Source organism: Eutrigla gurnardus (genome assembly GCF_963514095.1).
Source record: "Eutrigla gurnardus genome assembly, chromosome: 2".
NCBI classification, from domain to species: domain Eukaryota; kingdom Metazoa; phylum Chordata; class Actinopteri; order Perciformes; family Triglidae; genus Eutrigla; species Eutrigla gurnardus.
The window spans coordinates 9,237,084-9,258,766 of NC_139916.1; the positions used below are offsets into that span (position 1 = coordinate 9,237,084).

The 21,683-nt window shown below is 43.7% G+C and overlaps 1 protein-coding gene across 2 annotated transcripts in view; it reads right to left on the minus strand.

The window, feature by feature from the left end:
- kif5ab (kinesin family member 5A, b) overlaps positions 1–20,185 on the minus strand; it is a 50,850-nt gene extending 30,665 nt beyond the window's left edge. For both annotated transcript variants that reach the window (XM_084040105.1, XM_084040104.1), the window contains exons 1-7: positions 20,030–20,185; positions 3,715–3,802; positions 2,339–2,412; positions 1,905–2,009; positions 1,507–1,555; positions 387–442; positions 121–208 (exon numbers count right to left, since the gene is read on the minus strand). In XM_084040105.1, the coding sequence (XP_083896231.1) occupies positions 121–208; positions 387–442; positions 1,507–1,555; positions 1,905–2,009; positions 2,339–2,412; positions 3,715–3,802; positions 20,030–20,158 (589 nt within the window). In that variant the 5' untranslated portion in view covers positions 20,159–20,185. The remainder of the gene's footprint in view (positions 1–120; positions 209–386; positions 443–1,506; positions 1,556–1,904; positions 2,010–2,338; positions 2,413–3,714; positions 3,803–20,029) is intronic.
- Between the last annotated feature and the right edge of the window lie 1,498 nt (positions 20,186–21,683).

Sequence of the window (21,683 nt, forward strand, 5' to 3'; positions counted from 1 at the left end):
CGGACGGACTCGTTGTTTTTGGAGTTGTTCTCTTTGCACCTCATCATGCATTTATCACCTCTGCACCTCCGAGATCGCGTGAGGCGTAATGACACAACGGAGATCAACAGTGTGACTCACTGGTGACAGCGACATGACGGCTGGCCTTCCCTTCATCTATCACGTCCATCACTTCCTCGGGACTCGTTACGAAGCGCTCCGTGCAGCCCTTTAGTGGAAGACAAACACAGCACAGAATGAGTGCATGCAAAACATGCACCAACCAATATGCACACCCGTTTTTTACATCGCATATGTCGAGCTATTCTTTTAATGTACATTCATAACAGAGACTATGGGTTCTCTGTCTACATAATAAAGGAAGAGAACACAAAGGAATGACTCACCTTCACATAAGGAACTCTGTGTTTGTCTTCGTGCACCGACAGGTTGGTTTTTGTCACTAGGATGGGAGGAAAAGAGGTCATAATGTTACCCCAAACATTATCTGTGTGTGTGTGTGTGTGTGTGTGTGTGTGTGTGTGTGTGTGTGTGTGTGTGTGTGTTTATTCCCCCGGTACACAACTACACTCCAACCTGACTACGTTCCTTTTGTGAGTCTGACTCTTGACGAGTGTCTCGATATCAGAGGTTAATCTGATGCCTGTCAGTGAACACAATGCATTTCTACTGGCCCAAGTTCCTGCAAAAACCATTTCACAACGTCCTGTTTTGTTGACAATGATTTCACTGGATAACAGAGGCTGTCCCCCCACCACCACCACCACCACCACCACCACGGAGACTGCGTGTTTGTGAGTGTTTGTGTGTTTTTATCACCCGGCAGCTACTCTTTCTCTTTGCAAATACCTCCACAGGGTGTTGTTCCGCGCCTCGATTAATCTCGTTTGTCGGCGACTATTTTTTTGGTCCGTAGCTTTTAGGTGCCCTGCATACAAATGGGGCTTTCACCAGTGTCTCCGGCTCGATTAAAGATGTAATCACCGGGCCGCTGCCTACAGCTTCCTGTCCAGTCCTCTCTATCAATTTACAGTGGTTATATATCTCAGTGATACGACTATGAACTGCAACGTTATGGTGCCTCTGAGTGTGTGTGTATAAACAACACTTTGCCTGAAGCAGAACAGTATGAATATTGTGCTTGCCATAATACAAATCTTCAGATGTAAATTCCGTATTGTTGCACTAAACCTACTTTGTGAGCTCAGAGCTTTACCACCTTAATTTTGATTGATGCTCACCCTAGATGATTTTTAGGACCCCCAAAACACACAGCCAATGTTTAAGTACTTTTATCAGCCCTGAGTTATGTCTGCAGTCTTATGTCCGACACCCCCCATTAATAAGGCAGGTCGGACTCTATGTAGAATGATTATGGGAGCAAGACATTGTCACCCATCCCCAGAGGAAATGACACCCACGATGACAACTTTATACCATCACAATATTTAGCTTTGTACTGCAAGGAAACTACAGTATTAATGTATGTTGAGTGCATTAACGCACCATCCAGCAGGTCCCGGATTTTATCCATGTAGATCTCAAAGTAGGAGACCTGCATCGAAAGAAGACAAAAAAAAACGTGCCAGGTAATATTAGGACTGACAGAAAAGAGAGATATAGATAGAGAGAACGGATTGAAAGTGATAAGTGTGCAAAAAATGGCAGAAAATTATGTTGCAGTAATCCATCAATCTTCTATTAGAAGACTGTAAAATGCAAAGAAAAGCTAAACAAATGTGGGATTATCAAGGGTTATATATCGTGATTTATTGATGCTTTGCTGCTTCCACTCGGCACATCCATGTGAGGATTACATCACAGGCCTAAGCTGAATTCCCACTGAGTGTATCGTGGAGGGTAAAATAAAAAAAAAAGGGGGACACACGGAAAATCCCACCAACCTTGATGTGGAATTCCAGGTTCTCATCCATTGCAAATATATGTTCAAAAATGTCCTCCGCGATCCGGGGGATGATTCCCATACCCTGGGGATCATGGAGGTTCCCCTGCGAGGAGAAGAAGAGAATATGTTGCAAGAGTAAGATAAATGTACGCCCTGGGATCAAGTGGAGAGAACAGTAGAAGAAAAGCATGCGAAGAGGCTTTTGACTTGAAAGGGAACAGGGTTGTTTCCCAGGGAGAGTTGTAAAGGAGGTTAGTTCCTACAGGAGGCTGGGAAAGAGAGATAGAGGGTGATGACAGTGATGGAGGGAGATGTGCTGTCAGAGGAGGGCAGAGGAGGTTATACTCATCTTAAAAAATGCGTGTGTCTGCATGCGCGTGTGCATCACAGCATAAGACATCTACCTTTTTGAATTATTTAGTGATACTGTACCTCCATGGTGTGTGTTTTTCCAGAGGAAGTCTGCCCATAGGCAAAGATGGTCCCATTGTATCCGCCCAGTACATCTATAATGAAAAAAAAAAAGCATTTTAAAGAAAGAACGTGAAAATAAGAAATGGCAGGAAGAGGAAAAATAAAGTGTGAGAGAATTACAGATATTTAAAACGACAAGACAGGAGAGCAGAGAAGTGCCTCGACAAAGACAAATGTCTTTGACCTTTCAGGATCAGACTGCTCCGTGTGCACTCAGAGGTGAGTGCTATATAAGCTTCGTTAGGTACTGAATGACCTCCCGTGACTGTGAACAGTACACAACATCATTCCTGCACCATTAAAGTCACCGGGAGGGGAAGTACCAAGCTGTATCATGTTCTATCTCTCTCTGCATTCATCTGATGGGAGCCGCGGTGAAACAAACGCGTCCTCACCGATTGCGGTTATAAAGCAGGAACCTGCTTGTGTGTCATATCGCTGGCAGAGTCTAATAAACCCCTATGATGAATGTCAAGCATGGATGAAGAAGAACTAGCCCCCCTTTAAAGACCGGCTGCCACAGGTTAGCTGACCGCAGATCAGAGAGGCTCTCAGCTGGAACAACGAAGCATCCTTCCTTGCCCCTCCTCCTCTCCTCTCCTGCCTTTTAACTCTACACTTTATAGCACCACTCAGCTCAGCAACACGTCTTCCTCTGCCTCCGCATCGGCCATAGTGAGATGGAAAGGGAGCGTGACACATAACAGAACAGAGAATAAAAAGGATCTGTCTAGAAATGAAGACAGCCGAAATAAGATCATAGGGACCACCCCAAAGGGAAGCATAGAAGAGGAGAGACGGAGAGGAAAGGCTGGTGGAAAGGGCAAAAAAACAGCCAGGAAGATCCCCAAAAAATGTCAAATCTCACTTTTCATTTCTTCATTTTAATAAATCTCTCTCTCACCTCAGATTTACCTCTTCGATAATTCATCTCACCTTTTTTTTATCTTTCCTCGCCCTACTTGTAATCTCACACTCTATAAGTAATGTCTTTTTCATGCTCCATCCAGAGAGGCTGAATGGAAAACCACACTCACTTTGAAGGTGGAACAAAAACCTTAAGGGGGGGGGGGGGGGGGGGGGGGGGGGTGATGAGATGGAGGGAGGGGCGAAGGAAATTAGATTCGACTCTCGTCTGGTTTTCGTTTGATCCGGGGACATCTGGATACACCGTTCCCCGCTGTGCTGCGATAAGAACTTGTTATCATACCCGTAAGTCATGTGACCACGTGTGTCATGGAAATTGGTTTCCTCGCTGCTTGTAAGGAGCTGCCAATGCATGAGGTGGTAAAGGGGGAACTCAATGGTGATTCCATTGTGTTTACGTGACTCACCTTTTACGATCTGCTTGGCGCAGGCGTTGTAGACCTGTATCTGGGTGGTGTTAGTGGGGAGCACCTGGTCAAACACGTAGGACTTGCCCTGTGAAGACCAACACAAACACACACACAGTTTAGAGAGTGTTTGGGATTATTGTCGACACCTCATCGTCCCCAGCTGACTCCTTGTTCAATCAGGGTGTTTATCCCTTGTAAAAACATCACAAAGCTATATTGCCACATCACATATTTCCTTTATGGACGCTGTGTTCATACGTGTGTGTATTCGGCCGCACCCATCAAGAGGCCCATCCATCTTTTTGAGCGGTAAGTATCCCGTATTTGTGTTTTCTATTTGTGTGTGTATTTTGAGAGACAGTGAGTGTTTTTGAACGAGCGCAGTGCAGCGTGAAGCGTCGGACAAAAGGCTGCGCTGCCCGGGAGGAGAAAGAGATCACATCTGAGGTGGAGCCGTTGCAGGCAGCGTTTAACAAACGTGAAGAGAGTACAGTGATGCAGTGGAGAGGAGTAGAGCAGAGGAGATTGAGAGAAGGCAGAGGAAATCAGAATAAATGAAAGCCGGAGACGGCATGCCAGAACAAAGAGAGAGGACGGGAAAAAGATCATTAAACAAGTCACACAGCGATGTGTTAAAAACACACTTCTTCTAATACTCAACCAATTAATTCACCAGCAAGCGTCATTCTGCTAAAAGAAGTCGGTTCACCCAGATATTCACTCAACCAACACATTTTAGTCACACATAAGAGTGATGGAGACTGAGTGCCGTCTAGTCTCCTTAATAAAACATGCCTGACTGCTTATAAGCATTGTGTGTGTGGGTGTATAGGCATATATATAAATATATATATACAGTATGTGTATGTGTATAATATTGACAGCAGCAGTGTGCAATAGTGCAGAAAGCCGGCACCACCCACAAAACCCTGCAGACATCCACTGGAGAGGAGGCTATAAAACCTTCACTTTTTCTTTTTTCTCTCTGTGTTGTGATGGTTGCATGAATGACATTTCTGGCATTGAAGGTATATATACGGAACTCTAGGTATGTTGAATTTGATGCTGTAGCAAACCCTTTTCATGCAAGTTCGTGACCTGTATTTAAACTTGGTACTCTCTTTTTATGAATGACATTTTTGATTTATTGGATAGTTTGAGAATAAACCCATCATGAGACCAATAAAGGTTTTCAACCGAACACGGTCACACAACCACATAACCCGCTATTCGCTTCAAGTATTAAACCTGACCAGACATTGAACTCATCTTTGGTCTCCTCCATAATGAACCAAAGCGAGCTGACTCAGGGATGTATTTTTCAAAGGGTACTTTAACTACCAATAAATAAAGCCTCTTATCTTGATGACGTGCATAATGGACAGAATGTACATTGCCCACAAACCAACGGTTTGACATCTATCCTTATTGTTGAGAAGGTTGCATAGGGAGTATTGGGAGCACCACGTTACATAAGTCATTAAATCCATACGAGCTCCAGCCCCTGTACTAAGGTCAAGAGGATAATGTTCCTATGGGTACAACTTTTTATTATAGCCATTATTGTTTCCTCTAAGACGAAGAACTAAAGTTGGGGATTAAATCTATTTAGATGAGCTGCCACACACATTGCACTGTAGCCTGGATGTTCTATATTTTGATAGGTCTTACTACGCTTACCAGCTGACAAATGCTTTATACCGTTACATAATCTACTATAAAGAAAATTACTTTTTCTCTGCCCTTGACACAAAAGCCATACAACCCAGGAGGATGCTCTGTGCACTGTGATTATGTCTGCACCAGCAGTCTGGGATCAAATACACCAATAATCCCCCCTGCACCTCTAAGTATTACGTTCGAGCCCCGCTGCCTCTCAGTCTTTTCAATGACACATCCTACAACAAGCTTGACACGAAATCCTAGTGCACACAAATATACCGGCAGCTTGAATAATAAGTTCTGTTCCCGGCTATAAAAAAAGGATGGATTCTTTTGTCATTTAACTCACAATAAATCTTGTTCCCCTTCACAATCACACATTATGTTGGTTTTCCAGTCACATTCAATGTTGTATTTAGTCCCGTCAGTTTGAGGGAGTAAGAAGGGGGTGGATTCATGATTTTTTATCTTTTATACCAGCGCAGGGCCCAAGAGAACAGCTTCAACTCCACAACTCAGCAACACACCTGCTCTGACAGTCACATACAGGGATGCGAAGGAAGCATTTTTAGCAGATCAAGTGCTTATATTTCCCAATTTTGAGTGCAGATATACATTTTTTTTTTTTTTTTAAAGCCAAACACAGCAACACTCTGGGGAGCAGCGTGTCACCTAAAGGAGAATAACACTGATCCACCTGAAAGGTCAGCCGGAGTTGTTGCTGACTTCGGGGTTAATCCCCCTCACTTTAATTATCAGCTGCTGACAAGCAAGACATGGGAACAAATAAACGGTTCCCTCCCCCCCCTCTCTCTCTCTCTCGACCGGACATTGGACACCCTGACAGATTATAGCACCAGACACACAGCCAACAACTTCACAGCTAAATTAATTGCTGTGGTGGAGACTTACTAGGGACTTTTCTGTTTGGCTCACATCCTGCAGCTGCTGATTAATGATGGATTTAACACGTTTGTGCATCGGGTTATTGTTGCAGCTGGGCGGCTTATCGTCACGTTGCCGTAGTGGTATTGGGTGTGATTATATCAGGCCCCCAAAGCACTTAAAAAAATGAGCAAATACAGCACACTATTACTGTATACTTCTATACTTAACATTACCTGACAGAGAAATGTTACTGGTTACGTTGCAGATTTCAGATTTGACACACGATACATAGTCATTAAAATATGATGCATAATTATTCATTACATTATGAGAACACCATTGAGCAGATGCCAAGTAGCTAAATGTAAGTACATTGTGGCTCATTCACTCTTCACTTGAATGCAGGACTTTTACAATGAGGTATTAATAGTTTTACCATTTGAAGTTAACGCTAACATTTGACTTTTAGTTGAGTTTTATTAAATAACAAACTGAATTCAGAGCATAGCTATGATTCAGCCAGCGTCTAGCAGGATTGGCCCCCACACTGCTCTCAGCCCAAGCAGCTAACTGTGCTAACAGCAGGAAACAGTGCAAACAAAACCAAAGGTGCTGACGCTGCTGGAAGAGTTTACCTGGGAGAAACCGTAGGGTGGCCATTATGCTTGTGTGACGCCATTGGTTGGGACAGCACCGTCAGCAGTATGTTAACTTAACTGCAGTGTAAGTGAAGTGCACAGCAGCTGCCATTGGCTAAAGCTAGCCGGTGGGACATGTGCGGCTGGCCTTAGCAGAGCTACATTGGCACCGTTAGTGTTTTAAGTAAGTGTAGCAAAAAACGTTTGAGTTGCAATGGCTATGTTTTCTGCTCATGCTGTTAACTCCAGGCAAGTGAAGAAACATGTTGCTAACCTCCTCCTGCTGAAAAAGTGATGAGTCGCAGTCTGGCCTCGCGCCTACAAGGTCAGAGCAGTTCCCCTGAGTCCCTATAGAGGGCAGCGTCCGTGAGCTATCTAGTAGAACAAGCTCACGTGCACGAACATCCAGCCCAGCTACGTAAACGAAGCCAGGAGAAGCTCTGATCACAACACACACAGAGGGACAGTGACTTCACTCTCAGACTGCTCAACTATACATAGCCAATAGTTGTTTTTGTTGTTTACCTCTGTTTTGTAGTCCATCTTTTATTTTTTTAAATTACAAAGTTCAATAACTTAAGTTTTAATGAAATAAAAATGATTATGTCAGAGAGTCAGATTCTGGTTTTAACTCAACTTTGACCTGTTGGGTTTTGGCATGTAGGTCTACACATCAAAAACAGTTCATCAGTTCAATGTTTTTGTGCATTTTCATCTGATTTAAAAAGATGAAAATATAATATAGTTACCCTAATTGATAGCTGGTTATGCCCTTTTTGTGTTACCGTGGCTTACCATGCTGCCTGGTGGGCTACTCGATCAATTAATTCACTGAAACAATCACATTTTTCTTCTTTAATATTTTGAGACCAATATATTGAGATAATAGGCCGCTACATTGAGAGGAGATAAGACTTCTTTTTCAGTCTGCCATGAAAATCGAGAGTTTTTTTCCCCTCTTGTGATTCTATTCGACACTCCCAAGAACTGTATTTGAAAACCAGGCAGCATTGCTGCAGTGTAAGAATTGGAGTGGGAACATTTCCACAATGACCTCTCACTCTCCAGCGCTATAGCTTTTGCAGAAAATAATTTGTTTTTCGACAAAACTGTTTGGAAGAATCCACGCTTCGATTTTTATGCATTTCGTAATGAGCTGAACTGTTTAGCTGTTGTTTTGAATCACTGTAATCACAGCTGCAGGTACAAACAAGCTTCCCATCAGAACTGATTAAGGCTGAATCTGTTCCCAATGAGCCATTTATAACGCTGCACACAGTGTGCGCATGCAAGCCACACCACATAACAACGAGGGAGGGAGAATCAGGATGTGGTCTTCATCGGAGTGAATAAAACAAGTCACTTATATAAGATGGATGAAAAAACCTCCCTTTGCCAATCACTGGTTCCGTTAAAACACTAATCTGCTTCTGTGCTGAATGAATATTATGGTATACATGTGCTAGGCCAGGTATAGAAACACTTGTCTGTTTTTTTTTTATAATTTAACGGATGTCTTTTCAATTATGTGCAGGCAAGCTGATGTGGAAAGCACAGCGTGTGCATACGTGATTGTATGCAAATAATATGGGATTATGCTTATACATGGCCCTCAGCTTTGTGTGCAATGTCAGACACCCACATGCCCTGTCCAGCCTGCAAACTAGTGCTGTCTGCCAGGAGACAAAGACGGGGGTGAGAGAGAGAGAGTGAGAGAGAAACTGTGTTCAATAATTCTCAGGGAAAAATTGGGAGAATTATTGACAGAGAAAAACAAGACTGAGCCGGAAAAAAATCAAGCCGTAATCAGCAACAAAAAGAGAGAAATTCAATCAGGATGAAGTCTGACCGAGGGGGAGGCAATCGGCTGAAGGCAAGAAAATTAGTTTACAAGAGGCAGTGAGAAGAAGAAAAAAAACGAGAGGGAAGAAGGGTTTCAGTAACTGTTGAATTTAGATTTAGGTCTTTGCTGCGGTTTAATTCCCTTGGGATGGAAGAGGGCCCTCTCAGAGGGATTGGCATAGATATACCTCTAATGACAAACCTCCTCCCTTTATGCAAGAGGATGTAGCATCTCGACTATTGTTTTGTTGGAGGCAATATTGATTTTTACACTGTAGATTCATTTTGGTTTCAAAGTTCTCAGCTTGGTAAGGAGCCGAGTGACCTAAATCCACGTAACCATGAATTATTATATCGCTGTCCTGCTAGCTATATAAATCATCAAGCAAAATATGCTTTAACGTCACCGTCAGCTGAACAGGTCGAACGCAGGGAGTGTTCGCCATTTGGGCTACAGAGAGCTCATCATTGTCATGGTTACAACAAATTGGCCGTGGCTACGAGACCAACAATGACAGTCGGTAGGAGACGAGATGCAAACAGCACACTTCGTTGTGTTGCTCCCATCATCCACCCGACCTCCTTTGTGGAACTATAACGACCTCACACTACATCCACCTTTTTGCTTCTGACAGCGTATTATTCAGAAAAGGTCACTTGTCAGCAACAAAATACACAAACACAAAAACACTCATTTTAAGTTGAACAATTGACCAAAAGCGTCAAAGAGAGCCACAATACCCACACATAGGAAAAAGACATGCATAAAAAACAACTCCCCTGTATGTGAATATCTGAATACTTTCACAATAAAGGCACGTTTTGATCCCATTTCGATTTCTTGTAACCTCTCCATCTAGTTTCACACCAAAGCCTCCCTCCCACTAACCAGGTGACATATAACTACATATTTTAAAGCCAGAGCTGCCTGAGATAAGAAGATTAGGCGTGTGTTCCTCTACCTCCTACACATTGGTTGGCTGCTCACGTTTTCTTTCTTTTTTTTGTGCACCATACAACTCCACTGCAGTGCTTTGGCGTTTGCCTGCGAGCTCGACTCAGGGCAGAGGAGGAAAAGAGGAGGAGGGGTCCCTTATTCCCTCATCAGATGTGTGTATGTGTGTCACCATCTCTGTATCTCCTCCCCACATAAAACCCATCAACGTCTCTCTCTCCTCGCACACAACAAGTGTACATACAAGCAGAGCACATGCTGCCAAACGTCTGCTCCATCCATCAAGCTAATCAGGCTGCGAAGCCCCAGATAACCGGCCGATAACAACGTTGTTAACGATTCTCCCGACAACAGAAATCCCCCCCCTTACAACTGCAAAAGCTCACGACATTGTCAAACATTACCACGCTTCCTAATTCACTCTGCTGCCAATTCTAAGCAGAGTGAACCGACACACGGCGCCTCAAGGGCAAAGCAGTGCCGAGTGAATGCCGAGAAGCTGCGTTATTTTGGAGTTTTCCAGCAGCTATCTTGAACTTATCAACTTTCTACTTTGTAGCGATTCGCATTTAATCACTAGCTTAGGGAACCAAAGTTTACCATAGAACATTACATTTTTAACTCTCCTCTAATAATTTCACTTAGTTCCCTGCGTCAAGTTGTTTATTAAAAGAGCCGCAGATTGAAGTGGAGCAATTAGTTGTTCGGCATACTCTGCATAATTTAGAGAAACAGGAGAGGAGGGGGGGGGGGGGGGGGGGATTGTTGAAAGAGTTTCATCCCAGAAAACAGGAGCAACACCAACCTCCCTTTGGCCATCAAAGTGAGAGAGGGAGAGATGTGGAGCAGTTGAGGAGATTGAGACAGAAGGAATTCAAACCACACCAGATGAACAGAAATAGCAGCAAGAAAATTACAGACAAGATCGGCATGAATAGAGAGAAGACAGCAATAATGGTGAATATACTTTGACTACATTCTGAGAGCATTTGGGAAAATGACACATCCATCCCAGAAGAGCCAGTATCAGAAATGTCAAGTATTTAAAGCTGGCTGGTCCGTGTAGTCCTCCAATAAGACCATAAACCTGTAAAAACTGATTTGTAGTCACGTGAAGCGACGTAAATAAACACAGTATTGACATATCATCACCTTTAAGTTGATATAGTTAGCAGACAGTTGCTTATTTACACATCCAGCAGTTAAACGGCACCATAATCATACAATGTAATGTTTCTGTCCACCTGATTTATGAAAGGTCAATATTAACTATGAGTCTTTTAGCTCTGTTTTGGCCTCCACCGACTCCTGAGGGGAACACGAGTGAAGCCACTTTAACAACGAATGCCCTTTACGGAGCCATCAATTCCTCTATTCCAATACTTCAATTGGTACATTAACCCACCAGCCAAGTGTATTGACTTTGAATTTCGGCGAGAAGTGATGCGGCAATGAAATGATAACGCAGGCAACTTATAATGCAGACATCTCTCGCTTTGTGCCAAATTGAAATAAAGGGACGTATCTGGCTCTTTAGCTGCACTAACCAGAAAGTCGCTAACTGTCTGTTTGATGTTGAGTTGTGTACAATCTGTTTTTAGAGCTCTTTTTTTTTTTTCAGCCGCAGTGAACAGCTGTTGGCTTAAAATGTTGAGATTGTACCAAAACAGCAAAGTTAAAATAACCGCTAACGAGAATCCAAATACAGACCGGTACAGGCTGATACGATTCAGGGATTGGACCATTGAGCAAATTAAGGTACAAAAGTTTAGCAATCCAAAGAGAGAAAACATGAGAGGTTGGTAGAGATTTTGGATATTATAATATCATAATATGGTGTTTTCCTGGTTTTAAAGGCTGCATTACAGTGAAGTGATGTAATACAGAACTGTTCTAGCTGCTGCTGCCCATTTAGTCATTATATCCACAATACTAATTATTTACAAAATATAAATGGTTAACCCTACAATACCTCAATATCAAGTATTTGGTCAAAAATATTGTGATTTTCATTTTTCTCCATTTACCCAGTTCAAATAGACTGCACAGATGCTGCAGAGGGCGTGAGAATAAAAATGGATTGAAAGAGAGAGAGAGAGTGAAGGAAAAGGCGAGAAGAGAGGAAAGCACTTGTCAGAGATGACGAAGACGCCTCATCATCAAAGTGACACTTTGACGTTTCCTGTGCTCGCTCCCAATGCCACGTTTGATTTGGCCACCAGCCTTCACACGACTTGCAGTTATTCAAGTGCTGGATTTAAAGAAATCCTACACAAAATAGAAATGAACCTCGGGGGAAATAAATTACTTATTTAACCTGAAGTGGAACGACCTCGGCTCGGGGCAAAGACCTTCGATCACAACCCGAGACCGTCTGAGAGACCGTCTGAGAGCCCGGCTATTAGCCGCGTGCTCTCAAAGGGAATATTTGATGTCAAAGAAAGTATATCTGATGTCTCGTGGAAGTCAAAGTCATTATCTGTCTTTCAGCCATCAGCCTCATGCATTCAGCTCAACTTGCATATAAGCAAATCCAGTCAGAATTAATTTACACCACCTGCAGGATTACTCCTGACAGCAGCTTTGTCTCTGTCTGTGCTGTTTCAGCACGATGCAGGGAAAACGCATTTAGCATTTAATGCAGAGAAAAACTTGAAGGCGGCAAGCTTATGAAAAAGCATCGTGGCTAAGTGTCCATGTAGCTCTGAATGTGTCAAATAATCCAATCAACACTTACTAACCCTGTGGGGATAGACGGTGCGTCAATTCATCACAAATACAATTTTAGCTGAATGTTCTCTTGATAAAAAGGACCGTTTGTGAGAGTGAATCTATGTGTCACAAAACCCTCTCTTCCTGAGAGTGAAGCCATGTTTAGAAGCTCTTAATGGAGTCATTGATTCCCTTATACAAATAATTCAATTAGTAAACAGTCAACTGTATTGACAAGTGATGCTCCAATGAAATGATAATGACGGCAACGTATAAATCAGACATCTCTCTCGCTCCGTGCCAGAATTGAAATAGAAGGGTTTTTTTTGTGCGGTCCTGGTCCACAGTTCCAATTAAATCTGAATCCAGAGCCTCGCCACTGTGACCGATCCTCTAAAGCACTATAGTGCCAGAGGAAGACACACGCAGTAATCCACCAGCCACGCCATCACGTCGCACCATTACTATGAGCCCTGCTAATGACTATGTGGCAGAGGATGAATTATGAATCAGGGCGGGATGGAAGAAGTCTGAGAAAACACGAGCGCACGTTTCTACCAACTTGCGTGCGTTGGCGGGCGATTATTAAAGCCGGGGGGGGGGGGGGGGGGGATTGGCTGAATGTGAAATGAAGAGATCCAAGAAGTAGTAGTGAGCAATGACTTGGATGTTGTGAGAATCAACAACACATTTAAGGGGATTCTCTTTTGTAATTCAGCCACAACTAATGACAGAGCTGTGCAGCGAGGTAATTTGGATAATAAAAGGCCTCCGGAAATTAAATGGTATTAACAGTTTGCATGAAATGGCATTTTAACACTTGGGGAGAGAGAAGGTAGCTAATAAAAAACCCAAAACTTGTGATAACCGAGGTTGCTACTTGGAGCCGCTAAGAAACAGCTGGTATTGTAGCCTGGAGGGGTGTTTTTTTAAAAGTGGGGACCATGCATATATTAAAATGAGCCTGACATTTTTGTTATGTAATGTCGTTTGAACAACGTCCTGAATGGGATTAACCCAGATCAAAAATAGTAAAAGGGAAGCGTGCTTGGAAGCATGGCTCCCCTGAGTCAGGAAACCAGGGTCGTCGTCGCTGTTCTCGAGTGTCAGATCGATGAGCTGAACTGTGGTTAACTGAAGGAAACCGGAGTCGCGGACATGCAGAGGGTAGGGATGCTCCTTGGGATTTCTTTCCCGTCCTACCAGGCTAATGCACTAACTGCTTGAGTATGGGGGGCTTTGCATGTGCGCACATGTGCAAGCACGTGTGCAGCCTGTTAGTGTTCCGGCTAACAGAGGGCGAGGGCAGCGGCGGAGACCAGGCTGTGTCCTGGGCAGGGCCGTGGCTAATGAGGACAGGATGCTCCATTAACGCTCCCCGGAGCTAGAAAGCCTGGTAGTCACAGCCCACTTCTGTCATAAAGGCAGAGAAATGGGCAGGAAAAGTGATGACAAACTGGCACGAGCTTATCTGACCCTGGCATGTGTGCAACGCCGAGTAAAAATAAAAAAGATGCGCTGAGGAAACTGGCAGCTGCTGCTGATCGGAGTCATTTTAATATTAGGGGGGGGATGAGAGGGAAGGCTGGCAGCTCTTTCGTGGAATTGCTTGTGGCTAGATAGATTAGGCACTCTACGGTTCAAATTAGCATAAGGTAGCTATGAAGCAGCAGTCATTAGTATATTGATTTTTCTCCCTCTCTCTCTCTCCTTATACAACTTAATTAATTTTCCCGCAAGACTTTTTGCGGATTCTCACATCTCTGGAGCGACCGCAGTGAAATAACCTCGCCCAAAAGTCCTTCAGCATCCTCCCGAAGCAGCTCTCTCCTCAACACCATTAAAATCTGCCGGGAACCTCGGCCCAACTTAATGAGACGACAGGCGAGTCTGCGCTTCTCCTTCTCGCATCTTCCCAAAAAGCGCCGCTGAGTCATGACGAAACGAGCTGCAGAATCATTACACCATGAAACACAGCTAGACAGAGAAAATACAGTGAGGCGTTTGTTAAAAAAAAGGAGATGGGGGAGAGGGGAGGAGAAGATACCATGTGGTGGCCGCCTCTTTAGCAGCATCCAACGGGAGAAATGAGCGCAGATCTTGAACCTAACAGAAATCCCATTACACCGCCTAATAGGATAGGGTGTGTGTTACTGCATTGGTGGAATTAGAGCCCTTAAGTGTTGCAGGGTGGGGGTGACGGGGGAGCCCTTTGGACCTCCATTTGTGGCTGTTTGGTTTGACAGTTAAAGCCATTGCCAAGAAATATCCTTGAGGAGGAAACCGTCTCCAGCGGCACTATAAATAACAAAGGTACGAGGCAGGTGGACGACTTTGCTCGGCGCCCGACACGCACCGTCAACAGTTTGTTTCAGCAGCAGCTGTTTTCCCCTCTCGGCGCCTAATCATGAATGGGAGTGGAGAAGAAAAGAGAATCAGGCTGGAAAGGGGCGGCGACTCCATCAGGAATCGGACGCACATCTCAGAGTGGGCGCTCATGAATAATCGGTTAATTTCTAACAATATTACAAGCCTTTTTTCCCCCCGCATAGCACACACATTCCTAACTCATTTGAATACATCTCAGCAACGGGGGGAAATAAGTGGCTTCTTGTGGGACGGAGCAGAGCCTGGATGAAAATGGCGAGCCTCAATGCAGCATGAACCTTCCTCACAATGCTTTTCTAATCCTCCATTCTTCCTAAAAATCGTAAAGAATGTGTATTTTATGAAACACCCGAGGGTTTCTATAGCAGACTTGTAAGCACACAAGGGAACCGCTGCCAGGGAGAGGTAATCCATACAATTATAAATGGTGTGCAGAAAATAGAGAATCAATAGTCCTTTAATGTGCTCATTTCAATAGGAAGGTGTCTCGCTAAGACACGTGGTGCGTGGAGGAACTCCTTCACCCTCCTGGATATCTATCATGGTCACCAAAAACACAAGATCAGCTCCGTTATGACAATGACAGCGAGCTCAGTGTGAAGTTTAGGAACTTGATAGAATGAGTGGTTTTAATGTATAGCTTTAACTTTAACTAAGCAGGATTAACGGCTGACAGGACAACAAACATGAAGAGGAAGGAGTCTTCTTCTTGTTGGTCCAAAACTAAAACTGTCTGGCTTTGCTCCAGGATGCAGGCTCATTAAATGTGCACCTCCTCACATTGGGAAGCAATGGCCCATGATGAAAGGGAACCGTTTCAGAGATACAATGACCTACAGTGACGAGGCGCCGCACGAGTAAAATCCACTGGTAAGCGTTTGGTCCTAAATGGTTGGAAATGGAAGAGCGATCTAAATCATCTGTATTCACAAGTTTTACATAATTTTAAGTGAAATCATGCAGCTAAAGATACTCACAAGGGTTTACAACAAACAACAGCAGCCAAATGAACCATAAAGTGATTTAATTCTGGACAAAAGGCGATGGAAGTGTTTGGCCTCTTTATTATTAGCGAGGCTCTTAAAGCTCCACAGCTTTGGGGTATGACAGCGAACCCGGGAGATCTGAGGCTGTTATTTCCTCCGTATCATCGTATCATCATATTCTGCCACTGATGTGTATGATGCATACGATGCATCTTTAATAAGCCTCACCTGTTTACGGCTCATATAGCGCCAGCATGTGATGTCTATATGTCACTGCCTCGGAGGGAGGGAGGAAAACGAATCCCATATCTCGGTGCCTTGAAGACACACATGACTATTTATTATTCATAGAGCCGAATCCAACGCTTGATTCATCATGGCTGTCTTTGCTTGCCAGAAGATTAGGGAGAAGGAGGGGGGGGGGGGAGACAATCTGGCCCCTGTGACGTCGCATTATTCCAGACAACGAAATACCACAGACAGCTGTGTCACCTCGCTGTGGAGCGAACACAAAGGCCGAGCCTCGGGGCAGCACATGGATGAGCGTGTGTTATTACTGTCACACAGCCAGCGAGCGCCGCCGGGCTCCACAGGTGGCATATGAGATGGAAGAAGATGCACTGCTAATAATAAAACACATTAAGTGTTGTGTCACACAGGTAGGGGGTGTGACATCTTGACATATTGCTGCTGTCATTCAAACGAGCCGTGGGAAAAAATGGCGTTGGAAAGAAGTGCTTCGAGGAACAGTGATGTTTCTTCTAGGGTCCAACATGTAGTACATCTTGCATTATGGCAACTTTCACCAGACTCTCCAGTTTCCCTCAGTTCTTTGGAGCGTTTTAGCCTCTTTCAGCTCAATATTTACAGTCTGAAATGTACTGTTTTGGTTCATCAACCACATTCCAGCTGCAACAGGTAGCTGTTTTCTGTGTCAAACTCACTCCGTCCCCTGCAACACTGTTAGCGGCTGTCACTCTCCTGCTGCTCCTGGCCAGACGTCGGATACTTCCATGCTCTAGTGCCTCAAAGGGTCCACAGACTCATTCTCTGATGGTGGAACCCTCCTATTTGACTTATTTTTAGCGATTGTCTGTAAACACCCAACACATTAGGATTTATACAGTCTATTATGACCTAAATGACATACTCAGTTATGATCACATGCAGACTTTTGGTGAGGTGCATTCATGGTCAGTTGGGTTTTTTAGATTTTATTTAAAAAATTGTTTGTTTTTTTACTTTTTTTATTTTTAAATATTTTTAATTATATGTATTAATATTTGATTTATTTATCATTGTCTCTTATTGTCATGATTATTATTTGATTTATTTGATCGTGACTGTGGCACTCTCTCTTTCTTTGTCATTCACATGGCTTGGCGCCGTGTATTTCTCTATTGATTGTCCTTGAAACCAGATAAACTTAGTGTTGGCCGACACAACCTGCCCGGCTGATGAACCGCAGACAGACAAAGCCAGTGAGGAGCTCTTGAACAAAGTGGAGCGTTTAGCAGCTAAAGAGCCAGAAAATTCATTCAAATATGGTTTGATGGAGACCTAATCTTATTAGATAGAAATCAAGGATATGTCTTCTTTTTTTAAATAAAGAAATAACACATTCTTTCTGTTACAAATGAAAAGTAGACGTGAAAAGCAATGAAACGCATCCTTGGTCAATTTTTATACACTGAGGTTTTGCTGCTGTACGCCTACCTTGTCTGATATGACTAGCTTATGGAGGCTTATGTTAGATAACTTAAGATTTTGCTGTGTGATATCTTTCCAGCTCCTCTCTACTTATCACACACACAATAATATATTTGGAACCATCTGGATAGACTAAAAAAAGGGGATTTAATTTAATTAGTTATGAGTTATGGGGAATAGAATACAGAATGCATTTAAGTTGATCAGTCAAGCTGTCAAAATTCACATCCAAGTTGTTTCAGGAGTCTTTGTCTTATGACTCCAACAACTTTGATGTGATTTTGACATCTCACCGGCAGACTTCAACCGTCCCCAAACGTTCTGATACGTTCTTTCATCAACTCACTAACTCGCCATCTTCCCAGATCTCTACGAGTCTCCTCCTGCCCTCCACCCAGGTTCAGCCGAGCAGTCACTCAACAGCTCAAATAATGGCCTCTGTCAGTTAACAGGTTCTGGACGGAGCCTTCCTCGAGCAGACAAATGCGGGGTCAACAACAATGCCCAGACGTGAATTGTTTTGATCAACCGTCAGCATGTCGGTGATTAGTCGTCTCTAAGGGATCCCTGCATGCCTGCTGGTCTCATATTTTTAAATCCTGATCCAATCTGACGGACGCAGCTTTTCAACTCTCAAGGGACATATTTTCTTTCTTTTTTGTATAACTTCCTCTAAGAATATTCCAGAGCTATAAGCGAGATTGCAAAAGGAGGAAAATACTCTGATAACTTTCACACAACGGAAAAAAACAAGTCATTACATTCCAAAAGATGAAAACCGTGTGCATGCATTTGTGATTACATTTGTGATTGCATTCATCTGAGCAGAGAGAAATTGATGGTTCGTACATGAGGTGACGAAGTCTAAGTAGAGAACTGCATGCTGCTGTTTCCAGACAAGATGAGCGTTGAAGGCTCCTGCTGCCAGAACGTTGTAGTCCTGGTAGGGAACCACAGCAGAGCGGCGTTGTATGTTTTCCTCTCTTAATCGCGGATCACGGCTCCCTTAATTGGGAAACACGATTTCAATTTCTGCACACATCGTTCCCGACTGTCATCGTCGGGCGGAGGAGACTGGTCCTGCAGCCTAATGCCAAGCATGCGTTCCCTCTCACTCCACTAAGCCTGAATGGAACAGACGCACCGACATCAAATGAATAATTTCAAGGCGTTGACTCCAGACACAGTGTTTTTTTGTGTGACCTCTTAATCTACAAAAAGAACATCTGGATGAATGTTTCATGTTCTCTGTTTGCCTTCAAACACACCAAGCACACATTTAAACACAGCTCCCTGAGACTGACGCATGCAGTGAATGATTTCACGCCTCCATGATGCCAACCTGCCATTCCCAAAGAGCATCAGAATAATGTGATAATGAGCATCCAATCGTTCAATCTGCGAGGAAGACACCCTGCTGCTGCAATCAGGATGTATAGACTTCAATAATGCTGTGTGTGTGTGTGTGTGTGTGTGTGTGTGTGTGTGTGTGTGTGTGTGTGTGTGTGTGTCTAACATTAGTAGATAGAGGTTTTTTTACAGCCTTCATCAGCTTGAAGTAAACCCTTGGGCCATGTGTGTGGATCTCTGTCTCTCTGTCTCTTTCTCTATCTGTGTGTGTGTGTGTGTGTGTGTGTGTGTGTGTGTGTGTGTGTGTGCGTGTGTGCGTGTGCGTGTGTGTGTGTGTGTGTGTGTGTGATGGCCCAGATGCGTTCTAAACAATCAGTGCATTTGCATTTAGAGCACTCTTGATCCCCCACTGTTAACCTCAGCCTCAGCCTCAGGTGCGCATCCATCAGACCAGCAAATGTTTTGCAGCTTGGTTCGTTTTCATTCGCTGCTACGGAGACAGCGAGGCTAATCAGCGGCTGCTATTCCCATATATTCACTGGACAGAAACACCCCACAGAGACTAATTATGACTCTTGTTTGAATTTGCACCCGATACTTCAACGGTGCATAAAAAAAAAAAAAAGGCCGGCTGCAAGATACATAAAAAAAAACCCAACAGCAATCAACCAATCCTGCATCGCCTGCTGAGACAGGAAACACACCAAAAACCCAGCAGGCGAATCCCACAGAAGAAGCAGATCATGAGGCACTGTGTGAGCACAGAGGTGGGGTCGAGATGCATTTTGAGAAAATTATAGTTTTTTTTTTTAAGTTCTGGCTGTGCTCAGGTTTGTGGAGTTTATTGATTTTTTGTTCATTTCAATAAGATTTTGGGGAAACGGTGTGAAGACATGAGGCTAAAGTGGACGAATTTCCCTCTGAAAGGCAGAGTTTCTCTTTGGTGGCAGAAGCAACACATATGTAAATGATGCAGGATGCTGATCAGAATATTGATAGGGGGGTCTGCACTTTTGTCTGGACAGCATCTGCTGTGTGTGTGTGTGTGTGTGTGTGTGTGTGTGTGTGTGTGTGTGTGTGTGTGTGTGTGTGTGTGATGAAAAGTGTCACCCCCCCCGAGCGTCAGCGTTCACCGACTGTGTGGGGTGACGTGAGGGAGGAGATCGACAGAGATAACTTACCCCGAGGATGACGGTGTCTTCACCTTGAAATATCGGGATGAACTTATCTCCGCGGATAATCTCGCACTTGTTCAGAGGACGAAATCGACACAACACCTTGATATTGCATTCTGCGTTAGCATCAGCCATTGTGAAGAGGGGGGGGAGAGGACATAAAGTGGACGCGATTCAAAAAGATGAATGTCTTTTATCGTAATTAAAGATTTTTTTTAAAAATTGAATATTCCTCGTGCAATCGTTTGCACCTGGACGCAGAGCGGCTATACCCGCGCGCAGAGCGAGACTGGCGAGCCAAGCATTTGGAAGAAATGGACACTTACGATTTTTTTTTTTTTTTTTTTTTTTTTTTAGAAAATAAAAGACTAAATCCGAATTCGAAAAGAAAACAAATGCAAAGAAAGAGAGAGAGAGTTCCTTGTTTCAAATGTCCTCAAACCAGATTCGGGCGCAGTTGATTGGTGGAGGAAGAGATGGAGAGTTATACACGGGGAGAGTAATATTCCAAGCCGGTCCGGTCGGCAGCGTTTGGATAGGCTGCAGGCTGCTCACTATCATGCCTCGCATCACTGGCGTCCCAGCGCTCACTCACTCACTGGAGGCGGGGCGTGGTGGAGCAGCGGCTCGGAATCCTCCTCCATCAGCACCAGAGCCGAGAGGAGGGGGGGCCGAGGAGCAGCGACAGGAGCTCCCACTCTGCTTTTTTTTCTGTTTTACACCCTGTTTGCCTACACAGAAAAAAAAAGACTCAAATCGTTAAACACATCCCCCAAAAGAAAGCTGAAGCTGTTCCTTGTTGCATCTGGTGAGGTGGGCTGGTTATTGGGCCGGTTTGAGGAGAGCATCTCTATTGGTGTGAAGCGGCTGGTCTCCATGGCAATGCTGCTTTGCATGACAAGAAGGGTAGTCATTTTGAGAACCAAAATAATTACCCAGAGGTTCTCCATTGATGTAGCGGTGCACTTTCATCGACGTGGAAGAGATGGAAAGATTAAAGGGAATAATGGTTGAAGTTGAAGCAATTATGTAATTCTGTCAATGGAGATCAAGTAGATAGTAGATTAGACCAACCATAGCCTGAATGTTATTTTTTCCCCCACACTTTAGAAAGCTCCTCAAGAGCCACAGAGGATGTTATGCTAGAGTTTTACAGGCTAATTTCCCCCTCAGAGAGGGTAAACAAGTCATTTATTGTAAAAGTGGCAAGGGCCCCTTTAAAAAAAAAGTATGTGGGCTCTGCCAGTGACTCTTCTTGGCTGAAAATGAACAAGACAAGAAACACATTAATAATAAATAAAGCTGGAGCACTATCAGTCGGCTTATATTTAAAATGAAAGTGTTTATTTAGTAATGAGAATTGTGAAATAATTTAAGGCATGCTATGTATGTAACTGGTTGTACCCAAATAAATAGACCACAAAGTCCAGAGTTGTGCCGTAATGCTCTGGATGGTAAAGCCAGGCGGCTGTGTGTTGTGTACTGTAGATATTGCCCTTTTAAACATCCCTCCCAACTTTTAAACATCCATCCCAATCATGTTGGGATATATGGACCACCTATGATGTCACTTTTATTGTCTTTTTGTTGAAAGTAATCCATTATAATGTGTAGTAGGCTATATCTAAATAGACATTACTCAAAAACACTCTGATGCTAT